Below are 25,349 nucleotides of genomic sequence, written 5' to 3' on the forward strand. Positions count from 1 at the left end.
CACGCAGTGCACTGTAGGTAATATAAACACTCACTGATGGCGCAGGACGGTCCGGTCCAACCTGGCGCACACTGGCACTCGAACCCCTGAGAGCTCTCCACACAGCTCCCTCCATTAAAACACGGCTCAGAGAGACAGGCGTTATCAGCTACAGACAGACAGACAGAGAGAGAGAGAGAGAACTTAACAGCCACTGATTTTCTTTTATATATATATATATATATATACATACATATACACACACACACACACACACACACACACAGCACTAAGAGCTCTTCAGTTATTGGCTGCAGTCATTTTTTCATACTTTTCATCATCATCATCTTCAGATCCATCACAGAAAATCAGTACTACGATCACAGCTCAGAGAAATATCACTGTTTTGATATGAGGATTCTTAAATTCAGATGTGTCCATACGCCCATCCCTGCTCTTCAACAACAGGAGGGCCGCCGGCTCTGGGTTTTCCCCTTTCAATCACTCCCTCCCTTCTTCCCCCTCTCCCTCTCTCTCTCTGTCCTTCTCTCTCTGTGTTTGTCTGTCTGTCCCTCCCTCCTTCTTTCTCTCCCTTTATCAGATGCAGTTAGCAGACTGGAAAGCCCCTTTTGGCCTTTCTCACACCGGCCGAGAGACCACACAAATACAGACAGAGAGAGAGAGAGAGAGAGAGAGAGAGAGAGAGAGAGAGAGAGAGATGAAAGAAGAGAGGAGAAAAGAGAAACAAAGAAGGAAAGTGAGGAAGAAAGGAGAGACAGGAGACAGAAGCAAAGAAGAATGAGAAAGAGAAAGATAAGAGAAAGGCAGAAGTGAGTGAGAAAGGAGAAACAGAAATAAGAACAGAAAAAAGACAGAAAGAGGAAAGGAATCAGAGGAGAGAGATGAGGGAAAGGACAGATGAAATGGAGGAGAGAGAGAGAGAGAGAGAGAGAGAGACAGAAAGAATGATATTTTATGTTAGACACAAAGACAGAAGAAAAGGAAAGAAAAAAGAAAAGTAAAGAATAGAAAAGAAAATAAGAGAAAAGAAAAAGTAAAGAAATGAAGAAAAGCAAAGAAGAAAAAAGAAGAAAAGAAGAAAATAAAAGAAGAAAAGAGAAGAAAAGAAACAGCAGACCACACCTCTGCTGCTGCTCTGGTAGACAGTGAGATGTGAGTCAGTGAAGGGAAAGAGAGAGAGAGCAAGAGAGAGAGAGAGAGAGAGAGAGAGAGAGGGTGAGAGGGTGAGAGTGGGAGAGAGTGAGAGGGAGAGAGAGGGAGTGAGTGAGAGAGAGGGAGTGAGAGGGAGAGAGTGAGGGAGAGAGTGTGTGTAAGAGAACGAGGGAGAGAGGGAGAGAGAGATAGAGAGAGAGAGAGTGAGAGGGTGAGAGAGAGGGTGAGAGTGGGAGAGAGAGAGAGACAGAGAGAGAGAGAGAGTGGGAGAGAGTGTGTGAGAAAGAGAGAGAGGGTGTGAGTGGGAGAGAGCGAGACAGAGAGAGAGAGAGAGAGAGAGAGAGAGAGAGACAGAGAGAGAGAGAGAATGAAAGAGAGAGGGTGAGAGTGGGAGAGAACGAGACAGAGAGAGAGAGAGAGAGAGAGAGAGAAAGAGAGTGAGGGTGAGCGTGGGAGAGAGTGAGAGGAAGAGAGAGCGAGTGAATGAGAGGGAGAGAGTGAGAGAGGGAGAGAGCGAGTGAATGAGAGGGAGAGAGTGAGAGGGATAGAGTGATTGAGAGGAGTGTGTCAGAGATCGAGAGAGAGAGAGAGAGAGAGAGTGGGAGAGAGGGTGAGAGTGGAAGAGAGTGAGAGGGAGAGAGAGAGTGAGTGAGTGAGAGGGAGAGAGAGAGAGTGTGTGAGAGAGAGAGATAGACAGAGAGCTCTCTCCTCCACTCTGATCAGTTAATGAACACTACTGTCGCTCTGAGACCGACTGCACTGATATTACTACACTGTTTATTTAAGCTTGGCTCTGATCCTCCTGCTCTCCTACACGCCTTTTCTCCTCTTTCTTCCTCCCTTCATTCACTGGAGCTCTGATTATGACTAAAGGGAGAAGAGAAAAATAGAGACAGACAGCAGAGAGAGAGAGACTGAGGAAAGAGAGAGAGGAGAGGAGACAGGATAGACAGAGAAGAAAGAAAAAACAAGAGAAAAAGAACGATAAAAAGATGAAACAAAGGAGAGAAAAATGCACAAAGTGGGGAGAAGAGGTACACTGAGCCACGGTAACAGAAAAAGAAATGAGAGAGAGAGAGAGAGAGATGAGGGAAGGCAGGAGAGAAGGGAAACGACTAAAAGACAGGTAGAAAAAGAAGAGAGAAAAAGGGATTAAGAAAGAAAGAGAGGAGAGAGATAAACAGAGAAAGACAAATAAGAGAAATGAGAGTGAAAGAGAGAGGAAGGAGAAAGGGAGAGAGATAAAGAGAGAAGATGGGGCCATGGTGAGAGAAACGATAAAGAAGCTGGTACGAAAGGAGTGAGAGAGATAAAGCTAGATAAGGAGGAAAAGAGGCAAACATTTCCCGCAATAAAAGGGTCTGTCTTTCACCTCTCCTCCTGTTTTTCCTCCCTTTCTGCTGCGGCGCTCCATTTTGGCTGACCCCAAAAACCATCTACAGCCAGAGCCCATTAATCACCATAAGCCTGCCCTTTCAGCCTAACCTGAACTACATTACCCACGATGCCCTGGACCCTGTTTGAACTACAAGACACAAAGCTGAACTAGGTTAATAGGCAAAGAGCTCTTTCAAGTAACTAACAGTAACCAAGAGTATTTTAAAGCAAGAGTAACAGTGATTGTGTGTGTGTGTGTGTGTGTGTGTGTGTGTGTGTGTGTGTGTGTGTGTGTGTGTGTGTGTGTGTCTCACCTCTCTCACAGTTCTGTCCAGAGTAGCCCTCAGGACAGGCGCAGTGGTACTTGTCTGGTCCTGTGTTACTGCAGGTTCCTCCATTCAGACACGGCTGCAGAGTCCCACAGGTGTTCAGGTCTAAACGCCCACAGACAAACGCAATCAGACCAACATAAAATGGGTTACAGCACGAGTGGATTAGGTGAAACTATGTACAGCAGAAAACTAGAAAGAACAGAATAGAACTGAACAGACTGAAATAACACAAGAAGTGATGAGAAATGAATGCAATGCAACAGAACGGACTAGATTTACGCTGCAGACTGGAACAGGATTAACCTCTTAACAGGCCAGGGCAGGGGTCAGCGACGCACGGCTCCGCAGCCGCATACGCCTCTTTTACTGCCTTGTTGCGGCTCCACAGCAGAATTAGATTTTAAAATAAATATAAAAGAATCCCCCTTTGCAGGAAAACAAACATCTGCTGATCGTTCAACACAGTTTTAACAATAAATGGTCTTAAACGCTGGAGTTACTGCATAACTGCTAATTCACCCTTTAACCCTGAAGGTTGGAGCGCAGACTGCTGGTCACCGTAGCCACACAGACAACAGTCTCGCCTAGCCAGCAGCTCACGAAATGGCAAAGAGAAAGATTTAAGACGAACTTCCATCATTTGGAGATGAACGGACTTATTTGTGTTTATAATTAATACAGCTGGTTTTCTCATACGTTTGATCTGCCACGAGAAACTGTCGAACACTAAAAAGTCAGCCTCAGATGCAGCATTTACATTCTGGCGTCTCAGGCACCATTTAAGGTGGAACGGGAAAATTCCAACAAGAAGCTGGTGAATGAGGAGCTGACTTCAGCCTCGTAAAAATCTAACGCTGAGAGACATTTTACAAGAAACTGTTCTATTTTTGAGGAAAAGTTTCCTACCAGAGATGCGAGAAAAGCAGCTATAGCTGAGCTAAAGCTTAAAGCAGAGCAAAGCAAGTCTGCATTTTTGTTTATATTACATTTTTTAGCCTGTACTAGTACATCAGCACATACTGAGACATATTTACAGCCAACATTTTAAAATGGACATTAAATATTGTGGCTCCCAAGGTGGTTAAATTTTTGTTGAAAGGACAACATGGCTCTTCTTAACAAGTGGGTTGCAGACGCCTGGCTCAACCAGTTTGCATTGAAGTCCCCATAATTACTGAATAATAAGCATTAGTATGTAATAGGTCTGGGATTTTAAGGGGTTCAATGAAACTGAACAAAAATGAGTTGGAATAGAACAGAATCTGATGCTCTAAAGGGGAACAGAACTAAACGGCATAGAACACAATGTTTCAAGGAGAAATAAAATACAAAATAATTTTAAAAAATAGCAATTTAATAAAGGGAAAACAAATCAAATGCAATGCAGAGGAATAAAATAGTATAGAATAAAACTGAATATAATACAGCAGAAGAAATAAGAGCAGAGCAGAACACCATAAATGGGAATAGAATAAAACAGAAGACAACAGAACAGAATAAAATAAAATAGAATAAAAGGGAATAAAATAGAATGTAACAAAATAAGCAATACAAATAAATAGAATAGAATAGAAGGAGCTTAAATATAATACAGAACAGAATGGAATATACTGAAACTGTATGGGACTGAATGGAACCAAGTAAAATAGCGCAGACATGCAGCAGAGCTGAAAACAGAAGGATATGAAATACCTTTATCACAGAGCTGTCCTCCCCAGTTAGTGTCACACAGACACTGCCAGGGTTCCACACAGGTGCCATGTACACAGCCAGGGTGAGGAATACACTGATCACAGTATTCACCCTGCCAGCCATACAAACACCTGCATAGAGACAGAGAGAGTGAGAGAGAATAGAACACAACACGCTACATTCCCCTGAGACTGGGAACTTTCAGGAGACTTTTATTTTATAGAGAAGTTTATTTGGAATGAAAACAGAGATAGAAGTTTATTTACTTGCAATCTCCAGGCACTTTACAGGATCCATGCTCAGCACTGCAGCCCTGCTTACAGATCGCTGAGAGAGAGAGAGAGAGAGAGAGAGACAGACAGAGAGAGAGAGAGAGAGAGAGAGAGAGAGAGGTGAGGAATGTGTGGGAGTGATTTCTATTGTATCTCTTATCAGACTGATCTGTTATCATAGTCATTCTCTCCATTATCTGTATAGGCAGTGAAGTCATCACTCTCTCTCTCTCTCTCTCTCTGCCTGTCTGTCTTTATGTCACTCGCTCTCATATCCAGCACAGACAGAGCATGGCAAGCATGAGGTCATTTCCCTTGCCCTCCACCCCCCACACACAGCCCTCTTTCTCTATCTCACAGGAATGAGGGATGAATGAAGAAAGATCGGAATCTCCCACTGCAGCGCTAATCCCATATGATCCTGCTGCGGATCTGTGTCCAGACGCTACCGCGGCAACCTTACGCCGCCGCAAATCCACCTTCAATGCCGCTAAACTAACTACGGAGCGCGCCGAGCGTGCGCATGCTAAAATGGCTATGAGGTCACTGATTAACAGACAGCAATAGCTACAAGCCTGACTTTGCACTGACCGAATGGACCCTGCATGTCCAAAACTTTGTGGACACTCGTGCAGCATCTAAAATCAGAGGTATTAATCGGTAGTTTGACTCTTTGCAGCTATAACAGCCTCTGCTATTCTGGGAAGGCTTTCCACAATTGGTGGGAACAGACACAGATGCTAGACGAGAGGGCCAACCATGCAATTGACATTCAAATTCATCCTAAAAGAGTTCAGTGGGGTTCAGGTCAGGGTTCTGTGCAGGCCACTGGAGTTCCTCCACACCACATCAACCCATGTGCTTATGGAGCTCGCTTTACGCCGAGGTCCTCAGTCATGCTGGAACAGAAAAGGGTCTTCCCCAAACTGTTACCACAAAGGAAGCATATAGTTGTCTACAATGTCTTTGTACGCTCTAGCATAACAGCACCCTCATTGGAACTAAGAGGCCCAAACCCTGAAAAACAGCCCCAGCCCATTATCCCTCATTAACCAAACTTTTGACACTGTATTCTGGTAAACTGCATTCTCCTGGCATCTTCCTGACATAAACCTACATTTATAAAGGCTTATTCCAATAAACATCAGCTGTCAGAAAGGCTGCTTTTGTCAATTTTGTTAGTGTTATGACGACTGCTGCTTGTTGGAATAAGTCTTTATAAATGTCTATCACTGCTGTTGGAACAAAAACATGTATCTCGATTTTTGATGGTTTTCAGTTTTTAACATAATTTGAAAATACCTGGTTCCCTTTATACTGCGTGTAAAGTTCATGATGAATGGACCGAAAGAAACGGCCCAAAATGACATGATTTGAAAGTAAATTACGTTTTTCCTGTAAAGTTATTATTTTGGAGATACAAGGTTTTCGTTCCGACAAGTGATTTGAAGGTTTATTGCAGGCTTATCTAGGTGTTATAAATACTGCCCTGCAGCCAAGAGTATTACAAAAATATTCTCAAGCCAATACATTTTGCTGTGCGGACATTTTTCCTCACGTTGGAAACTTAAAGCTGTACTGCCAATATCACTCTCTTCTGAGCATCTCTAATTTACCATCCTTTGTGGAAAAAAAATAAGTATTGACATTCCAACACATTTTATGCTTTTTCGGGCAGTTAAAACTAAAGAATTAAACTTCAGACACTGCACTGGGAGTAAGAGGTAAAACTGTCTAGACGTTTTGCTGAACTGTCCCTGTAAGTGGCCTTCTGTGGTAGAGGTCTCTCACCGGTGCTGCACTCTGGACTGGCCCAGCCTTCCATGCAGGTTTTGTTTCCGTTGTGGTCGCAGGTGTGGTGGCCAAAGAAGTCGTCTCTAGGCCGGCAGAACTTGTTGCAGCCGAAGCCGTAGTAGTGCTCATCACACATCACACGGATCTGGTAGACAAACTGAGCCACGGTGCCATTACGTCTCAGAGTCTGCCACTGAGGGCTCGGGTTAATCATACCGGACTGGACCGCCTTCTCAATCAACTGACCACTCGTGCCTGGGAGAAAGAGGAGAGAAGGAGAGAGAGGAATGAGAGTGTGTGTGTGTGAGAGAGAGCAAGAGAGAGAGAGAGAGAGAGAGACAGAGAGAAAGATAGTAAGAGTGTGTGTGAGTGTTTTGGACAGCGTGTGCTGGCAGCTGCAGTTTAATTACATTTCCCTGCACCGTAACAGCACAAACATTCAACATGTTCACACCACACAAATACACTCCACACAAATACACTCCACACAAATACCCACCACACAAAAAGTGTTTTGACATTTGTACCGAGCTTATATCTCTAAGTCAATAGTATATTATAGTATATTTACATTAAAAGTTAAGTCGTTTTTTTTCCTTCTCCTGTAAAGTTACCATCTTGAAGATATGAGGTTCTGGCCCAATAGCAGTGATATATCTATCTATCTATCTACATATACATATATATATATATATATATATATATATATATATATATATATATATATATATATGTGTGTGTGTGTGTGTGTGTGTGTGTGTGTGTAATGTTGGTAACGGTAAAATAGTGATAAAATCTGTAAAAACACATTTTCTTTGGGGACGATTTTTACATCCCAACGCTGCACACACACCTCTTCACCATGAATGGATTAAACATTAATAATAATAATAATAATGATATAACAATATGTTTTAGGTCAAAACCTAAAGGTCCAAAACAATGTCCCAGTCATCAGGCAGCAAATTCAACTGGTTCCAACCAGTGAGCACCACTGAGCGTCTTCCTCTAAGATATGATTTTGATGGACGTTTTGTCAGGAAACCTAAAGAACTTCTTTTAAGGTAATAATTATATGCTTAAAGTGTCTGGTTACTTTTTAGGGGCCACCGCACCTGTAACCCAAACTTTTAGCCCACAAGCCAGTCAACAAAGCCCTTGTGCGCTGAACGGAGAGTGAACCTGAGAGTGCTCTGTTTACTCCCTCAGAAGGCCGATGGCGGGTGAACGAGTCGTGGTCATTCTTTCACAGCCGTCTGAAATCCCACGCCAGCGTGAGGTATTTACTCAGCGGACAGAGGAGTGTGTGTGGTGCTTGTGCGAAGTACGTTTTGAACGGCAGGTTGAGCTCAGAAACGAGTGTGACCTCACGTCCCTCACACACACCTGCACACAGGGCTGGACAGTTCATCGTCTTTTTTTATCAAAATCCCAGATTGAGTGGGTGCAATTTTCAAATCACAAGTGCTGCAATTTTCCTGACATCCTACATTATGAAATGTTGTCTTAACAAGTTTCAAGAGTAGAAATTTAAATTAATGCAGAGCTCATTAACCGGCAGTACGAATTGAAATTGATAACTGGTCTTCTTGGCTAAAGAAAAGGCCTGTATCTTAATTTAGAGGTAATCATCACATTTAAATCACATTTGCAATGTTGGTCAGAGATATCTCAATCTAATATTTTTCCCTAAATCATCCAGCTCTACCTGCGTGCAGCGTTCGGTACCTGGAAAACTGGCCGTGTGCAAAAACAGCAAGAATGGTGGCGGCAGTAAATTATTATATAGCAAATTTTATCCTCTTTAGGGTGAATCTGAATTTTGGCAACGTTCTGTACAGCTTGTTCAACCTAGTAACAGTTGCTATGCAAGAATCTATTTGTGGGAGGAGCAAGGCCAGGTCACAAACGGTCTTTGTTAAAATATTACTTTTATTTTTTTTGCTTGTAAGGTCAATGTATGGCGTTTGCATAATTCATCTTTACAGAACAAATTTCAAACCCCTTCTTTGGACATCCAACTATCCAAATATCATTGGACAGCCGAACACGCTCGGAGGAAAGCACCACCCGCCAGATCTGCTATGTCAGCTAACAGACGCCTGCGCTGACTAGCATCACGTTGAGTGATGGGGGGAGAAGGGGGGGGGCCATCCTACCCACCCAGAGAGAGTCCAAGAGAGTGCTTTCTGTGGCCCTGTAGCATCAACAGGGTTTGAAATCTCTACTACTGTGCCTTTAAGACAGATGTATGTAAATACGCTGTTTAAAAAGCAGGTACATCCAGGGAGGAAACACTCTGTATAACTTCAGCTGAACAGAGCTAAACAGGTGTGAGCAGATATATGTAAAAACACTGGTTTTAGTGACATCACAACAACAGTGAATTCACTGTTCACTTTATTTAAAAAATGTAAGGAAAATTCAGTTTTCTGTGATATTGGTCCTTTGACTAATGGGCCGTGTGTGTGTGTGTGTGTGTGTGAGTGAGTTTTAATGAGGCCAGCTCTACAGTAGGAAAGTGCTAAAGGCCACTTAACATGCTGACGTTAAGAGAGAGCCAATATTTGCGGTAGTGCCACACACACACACACACACACACACACACACACACACACACACACACACACACACACATACAGCTTTTGGCAGGTCAGACTAGCTTAGTGCTGTTTGGATGGACTTCAAACACTCACTCGAATTTCACTACAAAGACCAGCCACCCCACACTGTCTTCATTGTTTGTGAGTGTATGTCAATGCTGCAAAGAATTATGGGGTTTGTAGTGCTTTGCCTCTACTACAAAACAATTCTCTTGGTAAATATGAGTACAAATGTGTAATAATAATATACCTTAAGTATTATAAGAGTGTAAGTAATAATAATGCCCCACTTTTGCCCAAAAATCATCCACATTAATTATTTTGATTTTTATTTCCCACATTGTTGCAGTTTGTAAGAGAGTGTGCAAAGTCACACTCCATCCCGTTATTAATTCACTGCACCTGCTCTCAGTCGTCAACCATTAAAAAAACAGTTTTATAAGTGTTCAACACACACACACACACACACACACACACACACACACACACAGTATCAACAGTCGTTTCTTTCTTTTCCTGTTCATGCCCGTCTCACCATTTTGATCATGCTTTCTCATTCCCAGACTGTTTACTCAATGATAATGTGAGTGTGAGAGAAGAGAGAAAGAGAGAGACAGAAAGAGAGAGAGAGAACGAGAGCGGAACTGATAGCGGGAAAGAGAAACGCAAACAATGAAAAAACTCTACTCACTCCCAGTGCTGGAGTCATTGTTGAAGTCCATGGCCTCCAGGATCAATGTGTACGACCTCTGAGAGAGAGAGAGAGAGAGAGAGAGAGAGACAGAGATAGAGAGAGAGACAGAGAGAGTTATTATTTGAATTATAATTTTGTTTATTAGTATTTATCATCATTATTGCTGTATGTTGCACGTCTCCATCCTTCGTTGTTGTATTTGATACAGTCATACCAACACAGATATGATGAACTGATCTGAGAAAGAGAGGGAAAGAGAGAAAGAGAGAGAATGAGAGAGAGAGGATGAGAGAGAGAAAGTAAAGAAAAAGAAAGTGGGAAGAAAGATCAAAAGACAAAAAACTGAAAGAAAGAATTACAGAAATGCAAAGAAAGACAGAGATCAAGAGAGAAAAGCAAAGGCAAAGAGGGTGACAAAGAGAGGAAGAAAGAAAGGAGAACAGAAATGCAAAGAAAGAAAGAGTGAGAGACAGAGAGAGAGAGAGAAAGGCAAAGACAAAGAGGGCGAGAAGAAAGAAAGGAAGAAAGAATGAAAGGGGAGAGACAAAGACAGAGTAAAAAGGAAGAGAGATTAGAATATTTCACCCCAACATTCTCTCCGTTCCCACAAGGATTGTTACTAGTCTCTCTCTCTTTCTCTCGCTCTCTCTCTCTCTCACACACACACACACTCACACTAATCATTTTAATCTCTTAATGATCCTCTAAAGCATGTTAACAAGCTCACTCACTCAGAGAGAAACAAAGCCAACAGGACCCCGCAAAAAAGAAAAAAAATGCAATGGGCCTCTGAAAACTAACTTACCTTAGCTTTTGTTTTTGAAATAAAAGATTTTGATCTACGCTATAAAATATATTTACCATCGTCATCACATATTAAATTCAGGAGACTTGTGTAGGTGGTTCTGGACGGTAAACACAGCAGCCGTATGTGTCACAGATATCAGGTCAGACCGCTTACATCTCAACCCCTGAACTCACAGCTGAAAACGCTGATAAATCAATGAAATTCCTTTTTAAGACAGACAGTTTGGGCTGAAGGAGACTCAAACAAGAGGACCACTAAAAAAGTTTGGGACATGCTGCCATAGAGCTCTGAAGGGCGTGTGCTGGGGGTTTTCCTTCAGCGCGGCCCCCCTTTGAAGGCTTTTGTCACCCTTAATGCCACTGTCTCTCTCTCTCACCAATATCAGATAACAACCCACACAGCGCAGTGTGTGTGAGAGACTTCAGAAAGAATGCGAGTGTTTTGTGCAGGAGGGCCAGTGTGTGTGTGTGTGTGTGTGTGTGTGTGTGTGTGTGTGTGTAGCCCTTCTCTCCTCTCTTCACACACTCCCTCCACCTCTCACACGTTCTAGCTCAGCGTAGCACAACTCAATGAAATATTTCAGATGGGATATGTCAGTCTGTCTGTTGCCAACAAGCACACCACACACACACACACACACACACACACACACACACACACACACACACACACACACACACTCTCTGCCATTTGCAAAGTTATCCCGCGTTAAAAGCTAACGAAGCACACAGTCTCTACATCACTGCTCTCTCTCTTTCGGATAAGTGCCTTCTAACTTTGGTACAGCAACATCAGCCTAAATGTCTGAGTCTCAGCAGTGGGAAATTACAACAAACATCAAGTTGGATTAACGTAAAAGACGCATGAATTCCGAACCGGCTGTTCAGACTGAGTAGCACTGCCGCACGGATCGGGTTTCAGTTCCACATGTGAAAGTGCCTCAATTCAGAATCTAAAAAGTCAGATTCAGTGTTTTTGCTGTTTACACTGACACGCAGATACACATCAGTGTCTAGATGCAAAGACTTTTGCCAATCCGATTAAATTCAATCGGATTACAGACTCAGACTGAGGTGTTTATTCTCACTCTGTTCAACAATCTGACGAAAATCTTCGTTTATATGCCCACTACAAGTAATCCGATGCAGAATGACGTGCATGCGTGGAGCAGCGCTGAGAGCGAACGTTACCATGACAGCAAACATCCCGTGAGGTCCAGTCGGCATGACATGAGTTTCCAGTTGGCCGCTTGAGTTTTTAACTGCTTTAAACTGACGTCAGACTCAGAAAAATGTCCTTCACATGCACTTAGGAAGACTAAGTGCATGTGACTAAGGAAGACGTTGTGCTCTTAGACACAGAAGCTGGTCGTCCGTCTCACCGCCGTCTTTTAAAGCTCAGAGTATAAACCTTGTCTCCTCTGCAGACTAGTTTCTGCTCCGCCGTGTTGAACTGTATAAACCTTTCGCTATGACGCGCCGCGCATGCGCAGACCGGATTTACACGATCCGATCGGAGTGTAATCGGATTCAGGCGTTTACACGGATATTATTCTTCTATTTCAGGGATTATTTAGAGGTTTACCCACCTCGTTCAATCGCATAGAAACTGTATTCCGAATGGCCTCGATCGGACTAGACTATTCCGATTGAGGTGTTTACATGGACGTATTCTATTCCGATTGAGCTATTAGTTGGATTATTAACAGATTATCAGGCTGTGTGTAAATGTGGCTTGTGTGACACATGAACAAAAACATCGGATTTGGACCAATTTTACCTGCCGGGTGAACACAGCCCAAGACACAGCATCCACTTTACTGAGCATTAACACTGGGTAAAACACCGGCCTATGGTCTATCTGGACAGAGCAGAAGAGCTTTACTGGTATTACCTCTGTAAAAAGATGGCTCTTCAAGGGTTCTTCCGTGAAAGTAATGGTTCTATTTAGAAACATGAGTTCTAAATACAACCATTTCATGCTTAAATGGTTCTTTGCGAGGCGAGATGGCTCTTCAGATTGATGGAGAGGATGCTGCGTGCAGTTCTATATAGAACCTTTTCAAGAATGGCTGTATAAAGCACCAAAAAGGGTTCTGTTTTTGTTATGAGCTCAACATTGTAACAATTAGCTAGTTTTACTAGTTTAAACCTACTGAGAGATTAACTAGCTTTACTAGTTTAAACCTACTGAGAGATTAACTAGCTTTACTAGTCTAAACCTACTGAGAGATTAACTAGCTTTACTAGTTTAAACCTACTGAGAGAGTAACTAGCTTTACTAGTCTAAACCTACTGAGAGAGTAACTAGCTTTACTAGTTTAAACCTACTGAGAGATTAACTAGCTTTACTAGTTTAAACCTACTGAGAGATTAACTAGCTTTACTAGTCTAAACCTACTGAGAGAGTAACTAGCTTTACTAGTTTAAACCTACTGAGAGATTAACTAGCTTTACTAGTTTAAACCTACTGAGAGATTAACTAGCTTTACTAGTTTAAACCTACTGAGAGATTAAGTAGCTTTACTAGTCTAAACCTACTGAGAGATTAACTAGCTTTACTAGTTTAAACCTACTGAGAGAGTAACTAGCTTTACTAGTCTAAACCTACTGAGAGAGTAACTAGCTTTACTAGTTTAAACCTACTGAGAGATTAACTAGCTTTACTAGTTTAAACCTACTGAGAGATTAACTAGCTTTACTAGTTTAAACCTACTGAGAGATTAACTAGCTTTACTAGTTTAAACCTATTGAGAGATTAACTAGCTTTACTAGTTTAAACCTACTGAGAGATAAACTAGTTTTACTAGTTTAAACCTACTGAGAGATTAACTAGCTTTACTAGTTTAAACCTACTGAGAGATTAACTAGCTTTACTAGTTTAAACCTACTGAGAGAGTAACTAGCTTTACTAGTCTAAACCTACTGAGAGATTAACTAGCTTTACTAGTTTAAACCTACTGAGAGATTAACTAGCTTTACTAGTTTAAACCTACTGGGAGATTAACTAGCTTTACTAGTTTAAACCTACTGAGAGATTAACTAGCTTTACTAGTTTAATCCTGAGAGATTAGCTAGCTTTACTAGTTTAAACCTACTGAGAGATTAACTAGCTTTACTAGTTTAAACCTACTGAGAGATTAACTAGCTTTACTAGTTTAAACCTACTGAGAGATTAACTAGCTTTACTAGTTTAAACCTACTGAGAGATTAACTAGCTTTACTAGTTTAAACCTACTGAGAGATTAACTAGCTTTACTAGTTTAAACCTACTGAGAGATTAGCTAGCTTTACTAGTTTAAACCTACTGGGAGATTAACTAGCTTTACTAGTTTACACCTACTGAGAGGTTAACTAGCTTTACTAGTTTACACCTACTGAGAGATTAACTAGCTTTACTAGTTTAAACCTACTGAGAGATTAACTAGCTTTACTAGTTTAAACCTACTGGGAGATTAACTAGCTTTACTAGTTTAAACCTACTGAGAGATTAACTAGCTTTACTAGTTTAATCCTGAGAGATTAGCTAGCTTTACTAGTTTAAACCTACTGAGAGATTAACTAGCTTTACTAGTTTAAACCTACTGAGAGATTAACTAGCTTTACTAGTTTAAACCTACTGAGAGATTAACTAGCTTTACTAGTTTAAACCTACTGAGAGATTAACTAGCTTTACTAGTTTAAACCTACTGAGAGATTAGCTAGCTTTACTAGTTTAAACCTACTGGGAGATTAACTAGCTTTACTAGTTTACACCTACTGAGAGGTTAACTAGCTTTACTAGTTTACACCTACTGAGAGATTAACTAGCTTTACTAGTTTAAACCTACTGAGAGATTAACTAGCTTTACTAGTTTAAACCTACTGGGAGATTAACTAGCTTTACTAGTTTAAACCTACTGAGAGATTAACTAGCTTTACTAGTTTACACCTACTGAGAGATTAACTGGCTTTAATAGTTTAAACCGACTGAGAGAGTAACTAGCTTTACTAGTTTAAACCTACTGAGAGACTAACTAGCTTTACTAGTTTAATCTTGAGAGATTAGCTAGCTTTACTAGTTTAAACCTACTGAGAGATTAGCTAGCTTTACTAGTTTAAACCTACTGAGAGAGTAACTAGCTTTACTAGTTTAAACCTACTGAGAGATTAACTAGCTTTACTAGTTTAAACCGATTGAGAGATTAACTAGCTTTACTAGTTTAAACTGACTGAGAGATTAACTAGCTTTACTAGTTTAAACCTACTGAGAGATTAACTAGCTTTACTAGTTTAATCTTGAGAGATTAGCTAGCTTTACTAGTTTAAACCTACTGAGAGATTAACTAGCTTTACTAGTTTAAACCTACTGAGAGATTAACTAGCTTTACTAGTTTAAACCTACTGAGAGATTAACTAGCTTTACTAGTCTAAACCTACTGAGAGAGTAACTAGCTTTACTAGTTTAAACCTACTGAGAGATTAACTAGCTTTACCAGTTTAAACCTACTGAGAGATTAACTAGCTTTACCAGTTTAAACCTACTGAGAGATTAACTAGCTTTACTAGTTTAAACCTACTGAGAGATTAGCTAGCTTTACTAGTTTAAACCTACTGGGAGATTAACTAGCTTTACTAGTTTACACCTACTGAGAGGTTAACTAGCTTTACTAGTTTAATCCTGAGAGATTAGCTAGCTTTACTAGTTTAAACCTACTGAGAGATTAACTAGCTTTATTAGTTTGAGGCTAGAGAGAAAGGTGCAGTACTGGCATTACTAGCTTATTAGCTTTACGAGTTTAGCCTGTTTACATGGAGATCCAAGGAAAATTTACCATCATTAGTTTTCTTCATTAATTTTAGTGTATTGGTTTTAGATAAAAACTGCATTACCTTCTATTATTTACTTTACTAATATTAGTCCACATGCATAGAGTGATGAAAGCTATTTAGCCTACATATATGAATAAGAGAGGAACCCTTTGTTAGCTTTACCAGCTTACCAGTTTAAGGAGGTTTTGCCTACTTGGAAAGAAGAGCTGCATTTTATTAAACAAAACATGCTAACGTAATTATCACAATTATATTCTCTCTGAGACTGAACGACTGAGAAGCAGAGAATGAAAAAAGCAAAAAAGGACAGAGGAAGTAAGCTACCCACAAACACACACACAGAAACGGAGTAAAGAACAGCAGTATTAGTGTAGCTGGGAAGCTCAGGCCTAAACTGTCTCCTGAATTCACACACACAGTCCAGTGAACTCTGTGTGTTACCGTCTCGCCCCGGAGGCTTTAGCCAGCATCCCATATTACAGCCTCTTCAGCACATTGTCTTTTCCCACAGCGGAGCTTCCTGCTGCAGCCAGTGTGGGACCCACAAGTCTTTATTCACCCTAATCTGCCCGGCCGCACGCCCGGAGCTACTGTTTACCACTAACACACACACAGAAAAGAAGACCGGACTCACAGACAGACAGAAAAACAAACACCGGAGTGCCGTCAGCCACTTCCACAAATCAAAGAAAAGAGCAAAACCAAAGACACGATGAACGCAATGTCCATAAGGGAGGAAACATACACAGCAGGGCTCTCAGTTAAAGAGAGAAATACACATTAGTGATGCAAAGGCAAGGCAGGGCAAGGCAAGAGAATATGGTCTGTCATCTTCCACAGCAGTGAAGTTTTATTAGCTGTAATTCACACTTTTACAGCCGCTTGTGAATCTCTTAAGCGTTTTGAAGAGAGACGGCAAAGACAGGCGGCAGAAACTTTCTTTTCTGCTTCTGTTGTTTTGCTGTATTCTGCATGTTCAGCGAGATGTCAGGTTCTCAGTGCTGTCAAATCTGTAGAGCAGAAGGTCTTGGCTGATGTGTGTGTCTGGACACTCAAGCAGTGATTATAACCGCCCTTGTAGAACAAGTGTGTAAAACAGTGTGTGTGTGTTCGCTGTTGATCTGCTGCTCAGGCTTTTTGAAAGCAACATCAGGTTTTCCCCCAGTTTTTTAGTGGTTTCCAATTCCACCCACTAGTTAGGACTCCCCCAGTCACACCAGCGCTAGGAAGGCTAGCACACACTTCTCCAAGACATATGAAGCACCACCACATCTTTTCAAACCGGTGCTCGTGCAGCGCCACTGGACAGCCGAGCATGCTCAGAGGAAAGCGCCAACCGCCAGCTCTGTTACGTCAGCCAATTATCATCGCACTGAGTGATGGGGGGAGCCATCCTAGCCCTCCAGAGAGAGCGCAAGGCTGATTGTGCTCTCTTGGACTCCCGGCCATGGACGGCTGTAATATCACCAGGGCCAGCTCTTAGACGGTTGCGCCACTCGGGAGTCCAGAACAAAATGTTTTGAATCAGTGTTTCTCATTTTCATTACTATTAAATTTATTTGTAAATTGATAGATTTTGACACTTCATCGTAGGCTTGTCTAATTGTTATGTTTTTCAGCCAAAAAACTCAAAACCTGGAATCTAACCTTCTCTTCAAACGTGCACAAGTCCGTCACACACACACACACACACACACACACTGCTGTCCACAAAAAAATCCTAGTACTTTTTTGTGCATGATACGCAATCCCTTTATATGAAGAAGAAAGACATTGTTTTTCGTACTGACTAGTAGGTCATGCATTCTCAGGCACCAAACTCAAAAATCATCAGCCAGTTATACAAAGACTGTACATCTGCTCCCAATCAACAACAGAGCCTTTTCACTTCTCAACACCAAGCAAATCAATCAGTGGTGTCACAATGCATCATGACGCTGTGACATCACAGTGCAGAACTGTCAACATGTCACAATGCACCTCGTGGAGAATCACATTCTATTAATTATGCTTGAACATCAAAGCTTGCAAACAATTGGCACCAACCAACAGTTCACTCCCGCGCCACCTCTCGGCTCGAGCGTAGACAGTAAACCGTGCAACAATATGATACTAATCATCATCTTTCTGCATTCCAATTTGTTCAGAACATTATAAGAATGAAACTCCCTGAACCAACGCCAGTGCCTTATGAGTAAAAAACTTCAACAACCACCCACCACTTCTCTCATGTCCCACTTTGCAACAATAGTGGTTGCATGGTTGTGGTTAGAGCATCCATTAAAGAAATGAATGGAACTCAAATATACTAAATTTTCCTTAACCCCAAATGCAGACGACGACGAGCAAACATATGGTTGGCTTCTTTAGTTCTGGAGTGGAGCTGTTAGACTAATATCATGGAAACCAAACTGATTTTAGGTGACAACTGGATTTTCATCTGTTTTTACACTAATTAAGGCATACAGAAAATAAAACAGCCAATAACTAAATAACAAATAAATTCACCAAAACTCCATGCAAAATATGGGGCAGTCATGGGCTGGAGGTTAGGGAACTGGCCCTGTGACCGGAAGGTTACCGGTACAATCCCCAGGGCCGACAGCACATGACTGAGGTGTCCTTGAGCAAGACACCTAACCCCCAATCGGTCCCCGGGCGCCATGGATAGGGCTGCCCACCGCTCCGGGTAGGTGTGCTTACTTCCCCCTAGTGTGTGTTTGTCTATTCACTAGTGTGTATGTGGTGTTTCACTTCACGGATGGGTTAAATGCAGAGGTGGAATTTCCCTGTTTGTGGGATTAAAAAAGTATCACTTATTTAAATATGTACGTTTGCTTGATTACACGATAATGAAATGCAGTAAATTATGATAGAAATGCATTTGCCTAATGAATAATATATATGTGCATATGGAGCCCCCCTGGTGACATCCTGTATAAATAAAAATAATACATGGCCTTGACTTAGTAAGGGAACAAGAAAACTAAGTCATAGCCACAACTCAGTAAGGCATGGGAACAAGATCCTAATGCATGGCCACGGCTTAATAAGGTGTTGGAACAAGATCCTAATGCATGGCCACCACTTAGTAAGACATGATCCCATCCCCACACTTTACTAAGTCGTGGCCATGCACTAGAATCTCATTCCCACACATTAATAAGGTGTGGCCACAGCTTATTTTATTTTATATGTGATTTCACCAGCAGGGCTCCGTAATGTGCAAATAAAATAAAGTCATATTTTTTTTACTTTTGTGGCTGCAGCTATGAAACATGAAAGAGGGCAGCACCAACCAATAGACTGATTAAAAATGAGTTAGAAGTCAAACCGTGATACTAAACTGTGTTTTTATATAATCAGATAAAGAAACATATCATATTGTCAGGCAGTAAACAGGCAAAAGGTGCCTGCTGCTGATTTTCAGACATTTCCTGAGCTATGTTTGCCAATGCATTCTATCAAAACAGCAATGAGAAATAAAACAAAATAGGATGAAAAAATTCCTCATACGTTCAAGTGAATCAGGCCAATAATTCTGATTCACAGTCCCCAACCAGAACATCCAGCAGCGATTAATAAAAAACAGTGGTCTCAGCTGGAGATTGGTTGCTCAGCAGCCGCCTTAAACATCCACCAGTAACCCTCTGGAAGGACTAGGGACGCCTTGAGCGCTGCTGATGATGCAAAAAACTATACAACCATCAAAACACACACACAAACCCATTCATGAGCCCCCTGTGTTCCTTTCTAAGCTCCTCCTTTGTGGCCAGAGCTCATTGTACTGGGCTGGATCAGCACTGCCTAGTGGAAGTATTGCTAGGTAGAGATTTAAGGGAAAAGAAAGCATGCAAGATGACAATGTCTAATTACTCTCCATTCAGAACGGACTCTGGAGTCGGTCTAGACTATGAGACGGGTTGAGCGCGTGTGAGATGTCTGAAGGACGGCTGCCCTGGTAACTGAGGCTAATTGGACTATCGGCATGACTCTGCGTGACCCAGTATTGACAGCTAAACCCTTGGGGTGGCAAAAGTAAACACACATGGCGAACAATCATGCCATTCAGGGAAGTGGATTGAGAAACAAAAACAGCAAAAAAAAAACAATCGCCTGACTCCCTCACAGTCAAGGAATCTTCTGTATGTACGTATGTATGCAGGGCTGCTCTATATAGAGAAAATATCGTATTACAGTTATTATGCTATGTACTGCAACTGCAACATATCAAAGCTGGACTGAACAGCATTTACAGGCTCTGAATACTCACTGGTGTTTCCAAATGAGAGCCTGAATACTCAAATCGCTCAAACACAATAATCTTTGTCTTAACCTCAGTTTTAAGCACAGCGATTACACTGCAGTTCAATATGGCCATATTATTCAGATTAATAGACTGACTGAAAAACAGCTGTTTGAGCCACTTCTGTCACTTGTAATGTGTATATGAGTCATAATGATGTAATTTGCTTTTGAGTTGTTTTTTCAAGTTATCATGTTATTTCACTTGGCTAGTTCGCTGTTTTACTTTCATCATCAAAAGCTGAACTGATGGCTTAGCTGGCTTGAGCCCAGGTTAACTCAGTCATAGCCAGGCTTTGCTCTATCACAGCCAAGTTTAGCTCTATCACAGACAAGTTGAGCTCAGTCATAGCCAGGTTTAGCTCAACCTTAGGCATGTTTAGCTCAGTCATAGCCAGGTTTAGCTCAACCTTAGGCATGTTTAGCTCAGTCATAGCCAGGTTTAGCTCAACCTTAGGCATGTTTAGCTCAGTCATAGCCAGGTTTAGCTCAACCTTAGGCATGTTTAGCTCAGTCATAGCTAGGTTTAGCTCAACCTTAGGCATGTTTAGCTCAGTCATAGCCAGGTTTAGCTCAACCTTAGGCATGTTTAGCTCAGTCATAGCCAGGTTTAGCTCAACCTTAGGCATGTTTAGCTCAGTCATAGCCAGGTTTAGCTCAACCTTAGGCATGTTTAGCTCAGTCATAGCCAGGTTTAGCTCAACCTTAGGCATGTTTAGCTCAGTCATAGCCAGGTTTAGCTCAACCTTAGCCATGTTTAGCTCAGTCATAGCCAGGTTTAGCTCAACCTTAGCCATGTTTAGCTCAGTCATAGCTAGGTTTAGCTCAGCCTTAGCCAAGTTTAGCTCAGCCTTAGCCAGGTTTAGCTCAGCCTTAGGCAGGTTTAGCTCAGTCAGAGCCAAGTTTAGCTCATTCTTAGCCAGGTTTACCTCAGCCTTATTCAAGCTGTGCTCAGTCATAGCCAGGTTTAGCTCAGCCTTAGCCAAGTTGAGCTCAGTCACAGCTGGATTTAGCTCAGTCATAGCCAAGTCTAGCTCAGTCACAGCTGGATTTAGCTCAGTCATAGCCAAGTCTAGCTCAGTCACAGCTGGATTTAGCTCTGTCATAGCTGAGTTGAGCCCAGTCGTAACAGGTTTGAGCTCAAGTGGTTTTAGCTCAGCCTAAGACATTGTAAAAATTCAGTATTTGAAACAAAAGCTGCTCTTATACTAAAATACCTGCTAATTATAGCCCCAAGTTAACAAATTACCCTCAAGCTAACATGCTAGTCACTATACACTATGATACAACACAATATGACACGACACATTAAGATATGATGCGATATGTTGTATTGCTTCACAGCACTGTTACATTTACTGTTAGAAGTATCCAGTCAGAAAACGTTCTGTGGCACTTCAGAATACTAAATGTAGCTGTCGGACATGAATGGGTTACTTAGGCCTTGTTTTATCAAAACTGGTGAGAAGGTCTGCAACTGGTCGGGATTTGTATACAGCTGCTCTGCGCAATCTCAGTATTGCAAAAGCCAATACTGCAAATAACATATCGTCACTGTCATAACAAAACCTTCCAACTTTTTTTTTCTTTGATTAAAGAACACCAACTGCTCTTCACACTGTGGTCATTTCATGGTAAACATGTGACTATGGCGATGCACATTTTGTGCAGCCCTAATCGTGACACATGCAAGGAATTCAGATAGAAAACAGCACATATACAGAGACAGAGCTGAGGTTATCAGCAGTGGAAGTGTTGGGGGCTAACTGTATCTCTTTGGAATCAGTAAAGCTGTTTCCCGCAGCCTTTGTGTGCATAACAGTAGCTGAATGTGGGAGAGAATTTAGAGGCTGATAAACTGAAGAGATTTTATGGGCCTCATTGTTTCAGCCCTTTGATCTAAAACAGTGCAGAGACCAACCGATGCTCAACTCCACTCAATTACATTCACTCATACACACAGTCGTATCCAGGACTGAGTATCGAAATTCAGTTCTCTTATAGGACAGGGCGCTGAACGTCATGTTGGGCTGGATAAGCATGCTTGTTCCAAAATCTTGCCTCCTGACTGGCTGTTAAAATTCATGTTATGAACGGCAGCACTTCAGTCCGCAGTCCAGTACAGTCAGCGTAATAAATAAGCCTACTTCCAGAATCTAGCACTCGTTTCTGCTTTAAGCCATGCCCACTTTTGGTTAGTCATTCAAAGGGGAATTCCACCAATTTTCCAACATTTCTGTTGTCATTCATGGTGGTGTGATGTAAAAAAGCCTGGCTCTTGAGAAACTTACAGTCAGAACTGTTCCCAGAGTTGGTGATAACTCCCTCTAAAAGCTCCCTCACAGGACGTTATTACATTTTATAAATATTTTATAGTATAAATTCATATCTTTTTGCCATCATCAACACCACATATAGCAACAAATGACTTTATTTGTACTGTAGACATTGTGACTCCTGGTTCCTCTCAGCACCACTGTAAAGAAGTCTGCGTCTCTGTACACGTGAATGACACTGTTCACACCACAGTGGCTTAATTATGCAGAAATTTTGAAAAAGTGGTGGAATTCCCCTAATAGAAGGCCCTGAATGATACCCAGTTCTAGTCATACATGCATGTTCATACTGGCACAAGTACAGAGACACTCATACATACACAGCAATCAGCCATAACATTCACATTCACTGCCCATTTAAACACCTCAGTGTCTCTGCTGGACTGAGAATAGTCCACCAACCAAAATTATCCAGCCATCAGCGTCCTGTGGGCAGCGTCCTGTGACCACTGATGAAGGACGAGAGGACGACCTACACAAACCGTGCAGCAGCAGATGAGCTGTCGTCTCTGACGTCACATCTACAAGGTGGACCGACAAGGTAGGAGTGTCTAATAGAGTGGACAGTGAGTGGACACAGTGTTTAAAAACTCCAGCCGCACTGCTGTGTCTGATCCGCTCGCACCAGCACAACACACACTAACACGCCACCACATCAGTGTTACTGCAGTGCTGAGAATGATCCACCACCCAAATAGTACCTGCTCTGTGAGGGTCCACGGGGGTCCTGACCATTGAACAACAGGGTTACAAACTCTCAGAGGAACAGATGGACTACAGTCTGTAACTGTAGAACTGCAGCGTGCTCCTTTATGGTAAGTGGAACTGATAAAATGGACAAGGAGGTGCTTTAATGCCATAGCTGATGAGCACACATATAAGCGGTCTCTCAAACCCTGGCACAACGTGTGCTGCTGTGCTGACCCCTCTCGTTGGCAGCCCTGACCGGACATGCGCAGCAGAACCAAACACGATCACGTCAGCTCGCAGGAATGTGCCGGAACTGAACCGGAGCACCGATCCATTCACACACAGCAGCATCTTGTGACCCTGTGATGCCCAGAGCTGGACTATGACCCTTTGGTACCCCTAGGCACATCAGAGTGATGGTGCCCCGTCAAACACACCAGACTCCCTATCACACACACTGATAATAACCGAAGGCCTAAGATCAGCCAGATGTGCAGATCCCTGCAGCCACAATGCAACTGGGATAGAACGGCATTACCTGTGTTTCACCCTCAGGCCTGTCTGCCGCATTCAGTCCAGTGATGGTTCAGCCAGACTTACAGCTGGGTTATCACACACACACTGACTGGTGCGGTAACGCCTTGCTGTCCCTGGACATTAGGTGCCCCCTTGCAGCCACCCCGACCACCCATGTGGTACACCCGGCTGCGCTGATGCCCCGTATGCAACGCACTCCTCTCGAGCGGACGGTTTAATTGGTACTTTTTCCCACTTGCACACTCACAACTCACCGGCCAGGCGAAGCTGAAGGGCAGCACGATGCGCGCGCGGCTGTCCCCGGCCAGCGCCTCGCGCGCCACGCTGTTCCCCCCGAGCACGGCCGTGGAGCTGCTGCCGAAGCTGCACGGGCCGCCGGCGGACACGCGCGACTGGTACTCCTTCAGGCACGCGCGGAAATACGTGTCGCACTCGTCCCTCGCGCACACCTCCGTCGCTGGGTCGCGCGCGCCGCCGTCGCAGCACGCGCCGCTCTGCAGCTCGCCTCGCGCGTTGTGCACGGACAGCAGCTGCAGCTCGAAATGGCCAGACGCTCCGGAGCTCTGCGGAAACACACACGGGCACAGAAACACATAAAACAGCGGCAAGAGAAACACGAGAGAAAGGCAAGCCAGGCGCGCGCAAAGTTAGTGTAGCTCGTGCTCGGTGGTACTTTTTTTTGGGGGGGGGGGGGGGGGGGGGGTTCGCTGAAAGCAGCCAATGCGCGGCGAAGACAGCCTCGCGCTTTTGATCTGAAGCCGGTCAAAAACTACGTTTAAGTGCAAAAACGGCTGTTCGGGAAGAAACGCCAAGCCACAGCCAGCAGAGTGGCGCTGGGAGCGGCTCGGCTGCTAAACCCGCCCGTCTACAGGCTTCGCGTCCGAATGATCCAGTTCCACCTTAAACCGTGCAGCGGCTACACGCTGGCGCGGCACCGTTTAAGGTGGACCGGGACCATTCCAACAAAACAAGCTGGCGAACGGGTCGGTGCGGGTCGCTCCTGTCAGTCCGACCCGAACAAGAGCTCGACCGAAAGAAGTGAACTGAAGGCGCGTGCTTCAGACCCCTGCCGCTCCACGCTGCAGCCGCCTCTCTCGCAGCGCGAAACTGATCTAATCTGCGCGGAGAGTCTTCAGAACTAACACCGAGCGCGGGCAGAGCGCGCGCGCAGCAAGCGCAGGGCTCGTGCATGCGAGGCTAAAGCGCCGTACCTGGATCCAGAAGCAGTGCAGGAGCAGATGCAGGCGCGCCACCGCGAGCCCCAGCGTCCGAGTCCCGGCCATGCCGCCCCTGCGTGCTCTCTCCACTCCGCGCGGCCACAAACTACGAGTTCAGCTGGAGCGCGCGCGGCTCTTCATATACAATCCCGGCTCCACGCGCCTCTTCTTCCAGCTCTGCACATGCACGAGAGGGAACAATCCTAAACACAGGCGCGTGCAGATGGGAGAAGCCCCTTTTCTGTTTTCCTCCGCGAGCCTCTTCTTCTCCTTTTTTTTTTTTTTTTTTGCTGTTTTGTTTTTTTTTATGCTCCTTCGTTCTAAAGACGTTCTTTCCGTTCTTTTTGGTGTCAGACGTTCCAAACGCGTTCTTTTCCCTGCTCTTGTTCTTTGTTGTTGTTGTTGTTGATTATGACGTTTTTGTTTGGTGCGCTGCGTTCGACCGTTCCGACGGAGCTCGCGAGCTGCGCTTCGATTGTGAGAGCACGCGAGCGTTCTATCTATAACGGCCCCGTTCTCAGCAGCGGGGGGCGGGGCGCCTCCGGAGATCGTGAATATTCACGAGTGGGCGGGGCTATCGATTAAAGTCGCGCCCCGCCGTTAAAGAAAGGAGGTGCGTGGTGTACAGAAAATGGCTTTAAAGGGCCCAAATGATACTTATTCTTCTATTTTATCTATTCTTTCTTATGTGCTCTCTTTATTAAGTGTGCTTGCTTTGTGTCTGCCGTA

The 25,349-nt window shown here is 43.3% G+C and overlaps 1 protein-coding gene across 1 annotated transcript in view; it reads right to left on the bottom strand.

The window, feature by feature from the left end:
• jag1a (jagged canonical Notch ligand 1a) overlaps positions 1 to 25,112 on the bottom strand; it is a 50,784-nt gene extending 25,672 nt beyond the window's left edge. The window contains exons 1-8 of the mRNA XM_017716495.2: positions 24,615 to 25,112; positions 23,658 to 23,966; positions 9,914 to 9,971; positions 6,617 to 6,874; positions 4,820 to 4,880; positions 4,554 to 4,684; positions 2,844 to 2,963; positions 35 to 148 (exon numbers count right to left, since the gene is read on the bottom strand). Of these exons, the coding sequence (XP_017571984.2) occupies positions 35 to 148; positions 2,844 to 2,963; positions 4,554 to 4,684; positions 4,820 to 4,880; positions 6,617 to 6,874; positions 9,914 to 9,971; positions 23,658 to 23,966; positions 24,615 to 24,686 (1,123 nt within the window). The 5' untranslated portion in view covers positions 24,687 to 25,112. The remainder of the gene's footprint in view (positions 1 to 34; positions 149 to 2,843; positions 2,964 to 4,553; positions 4,685 to 4,819; positions 4,881 to 6,616; positions 6,875 to 9,913; positions 9,972 to 23,657; positions 23,967 to 24,614) is intronic.
• Between the last annotated feature and the right edge of the window lie 237 nt (positions 25,113 to 25,349).

This window comes from Pygocentrus nattereri, chromosome 12 (genome assembly GCF_015220715.1).
Source record: "Pygocentrus nattereri isolate fPygNat1 chromosome 12, fPygNat1.pri, whole genome shotgun sequence".
Classification (NCBI taxonomy): Eukaryota; Metazoa; Chordata; class Actinopteri; order Characiformes; family Serrasalmidae; genus Pygocentrus; species Pygocentrus nattereri.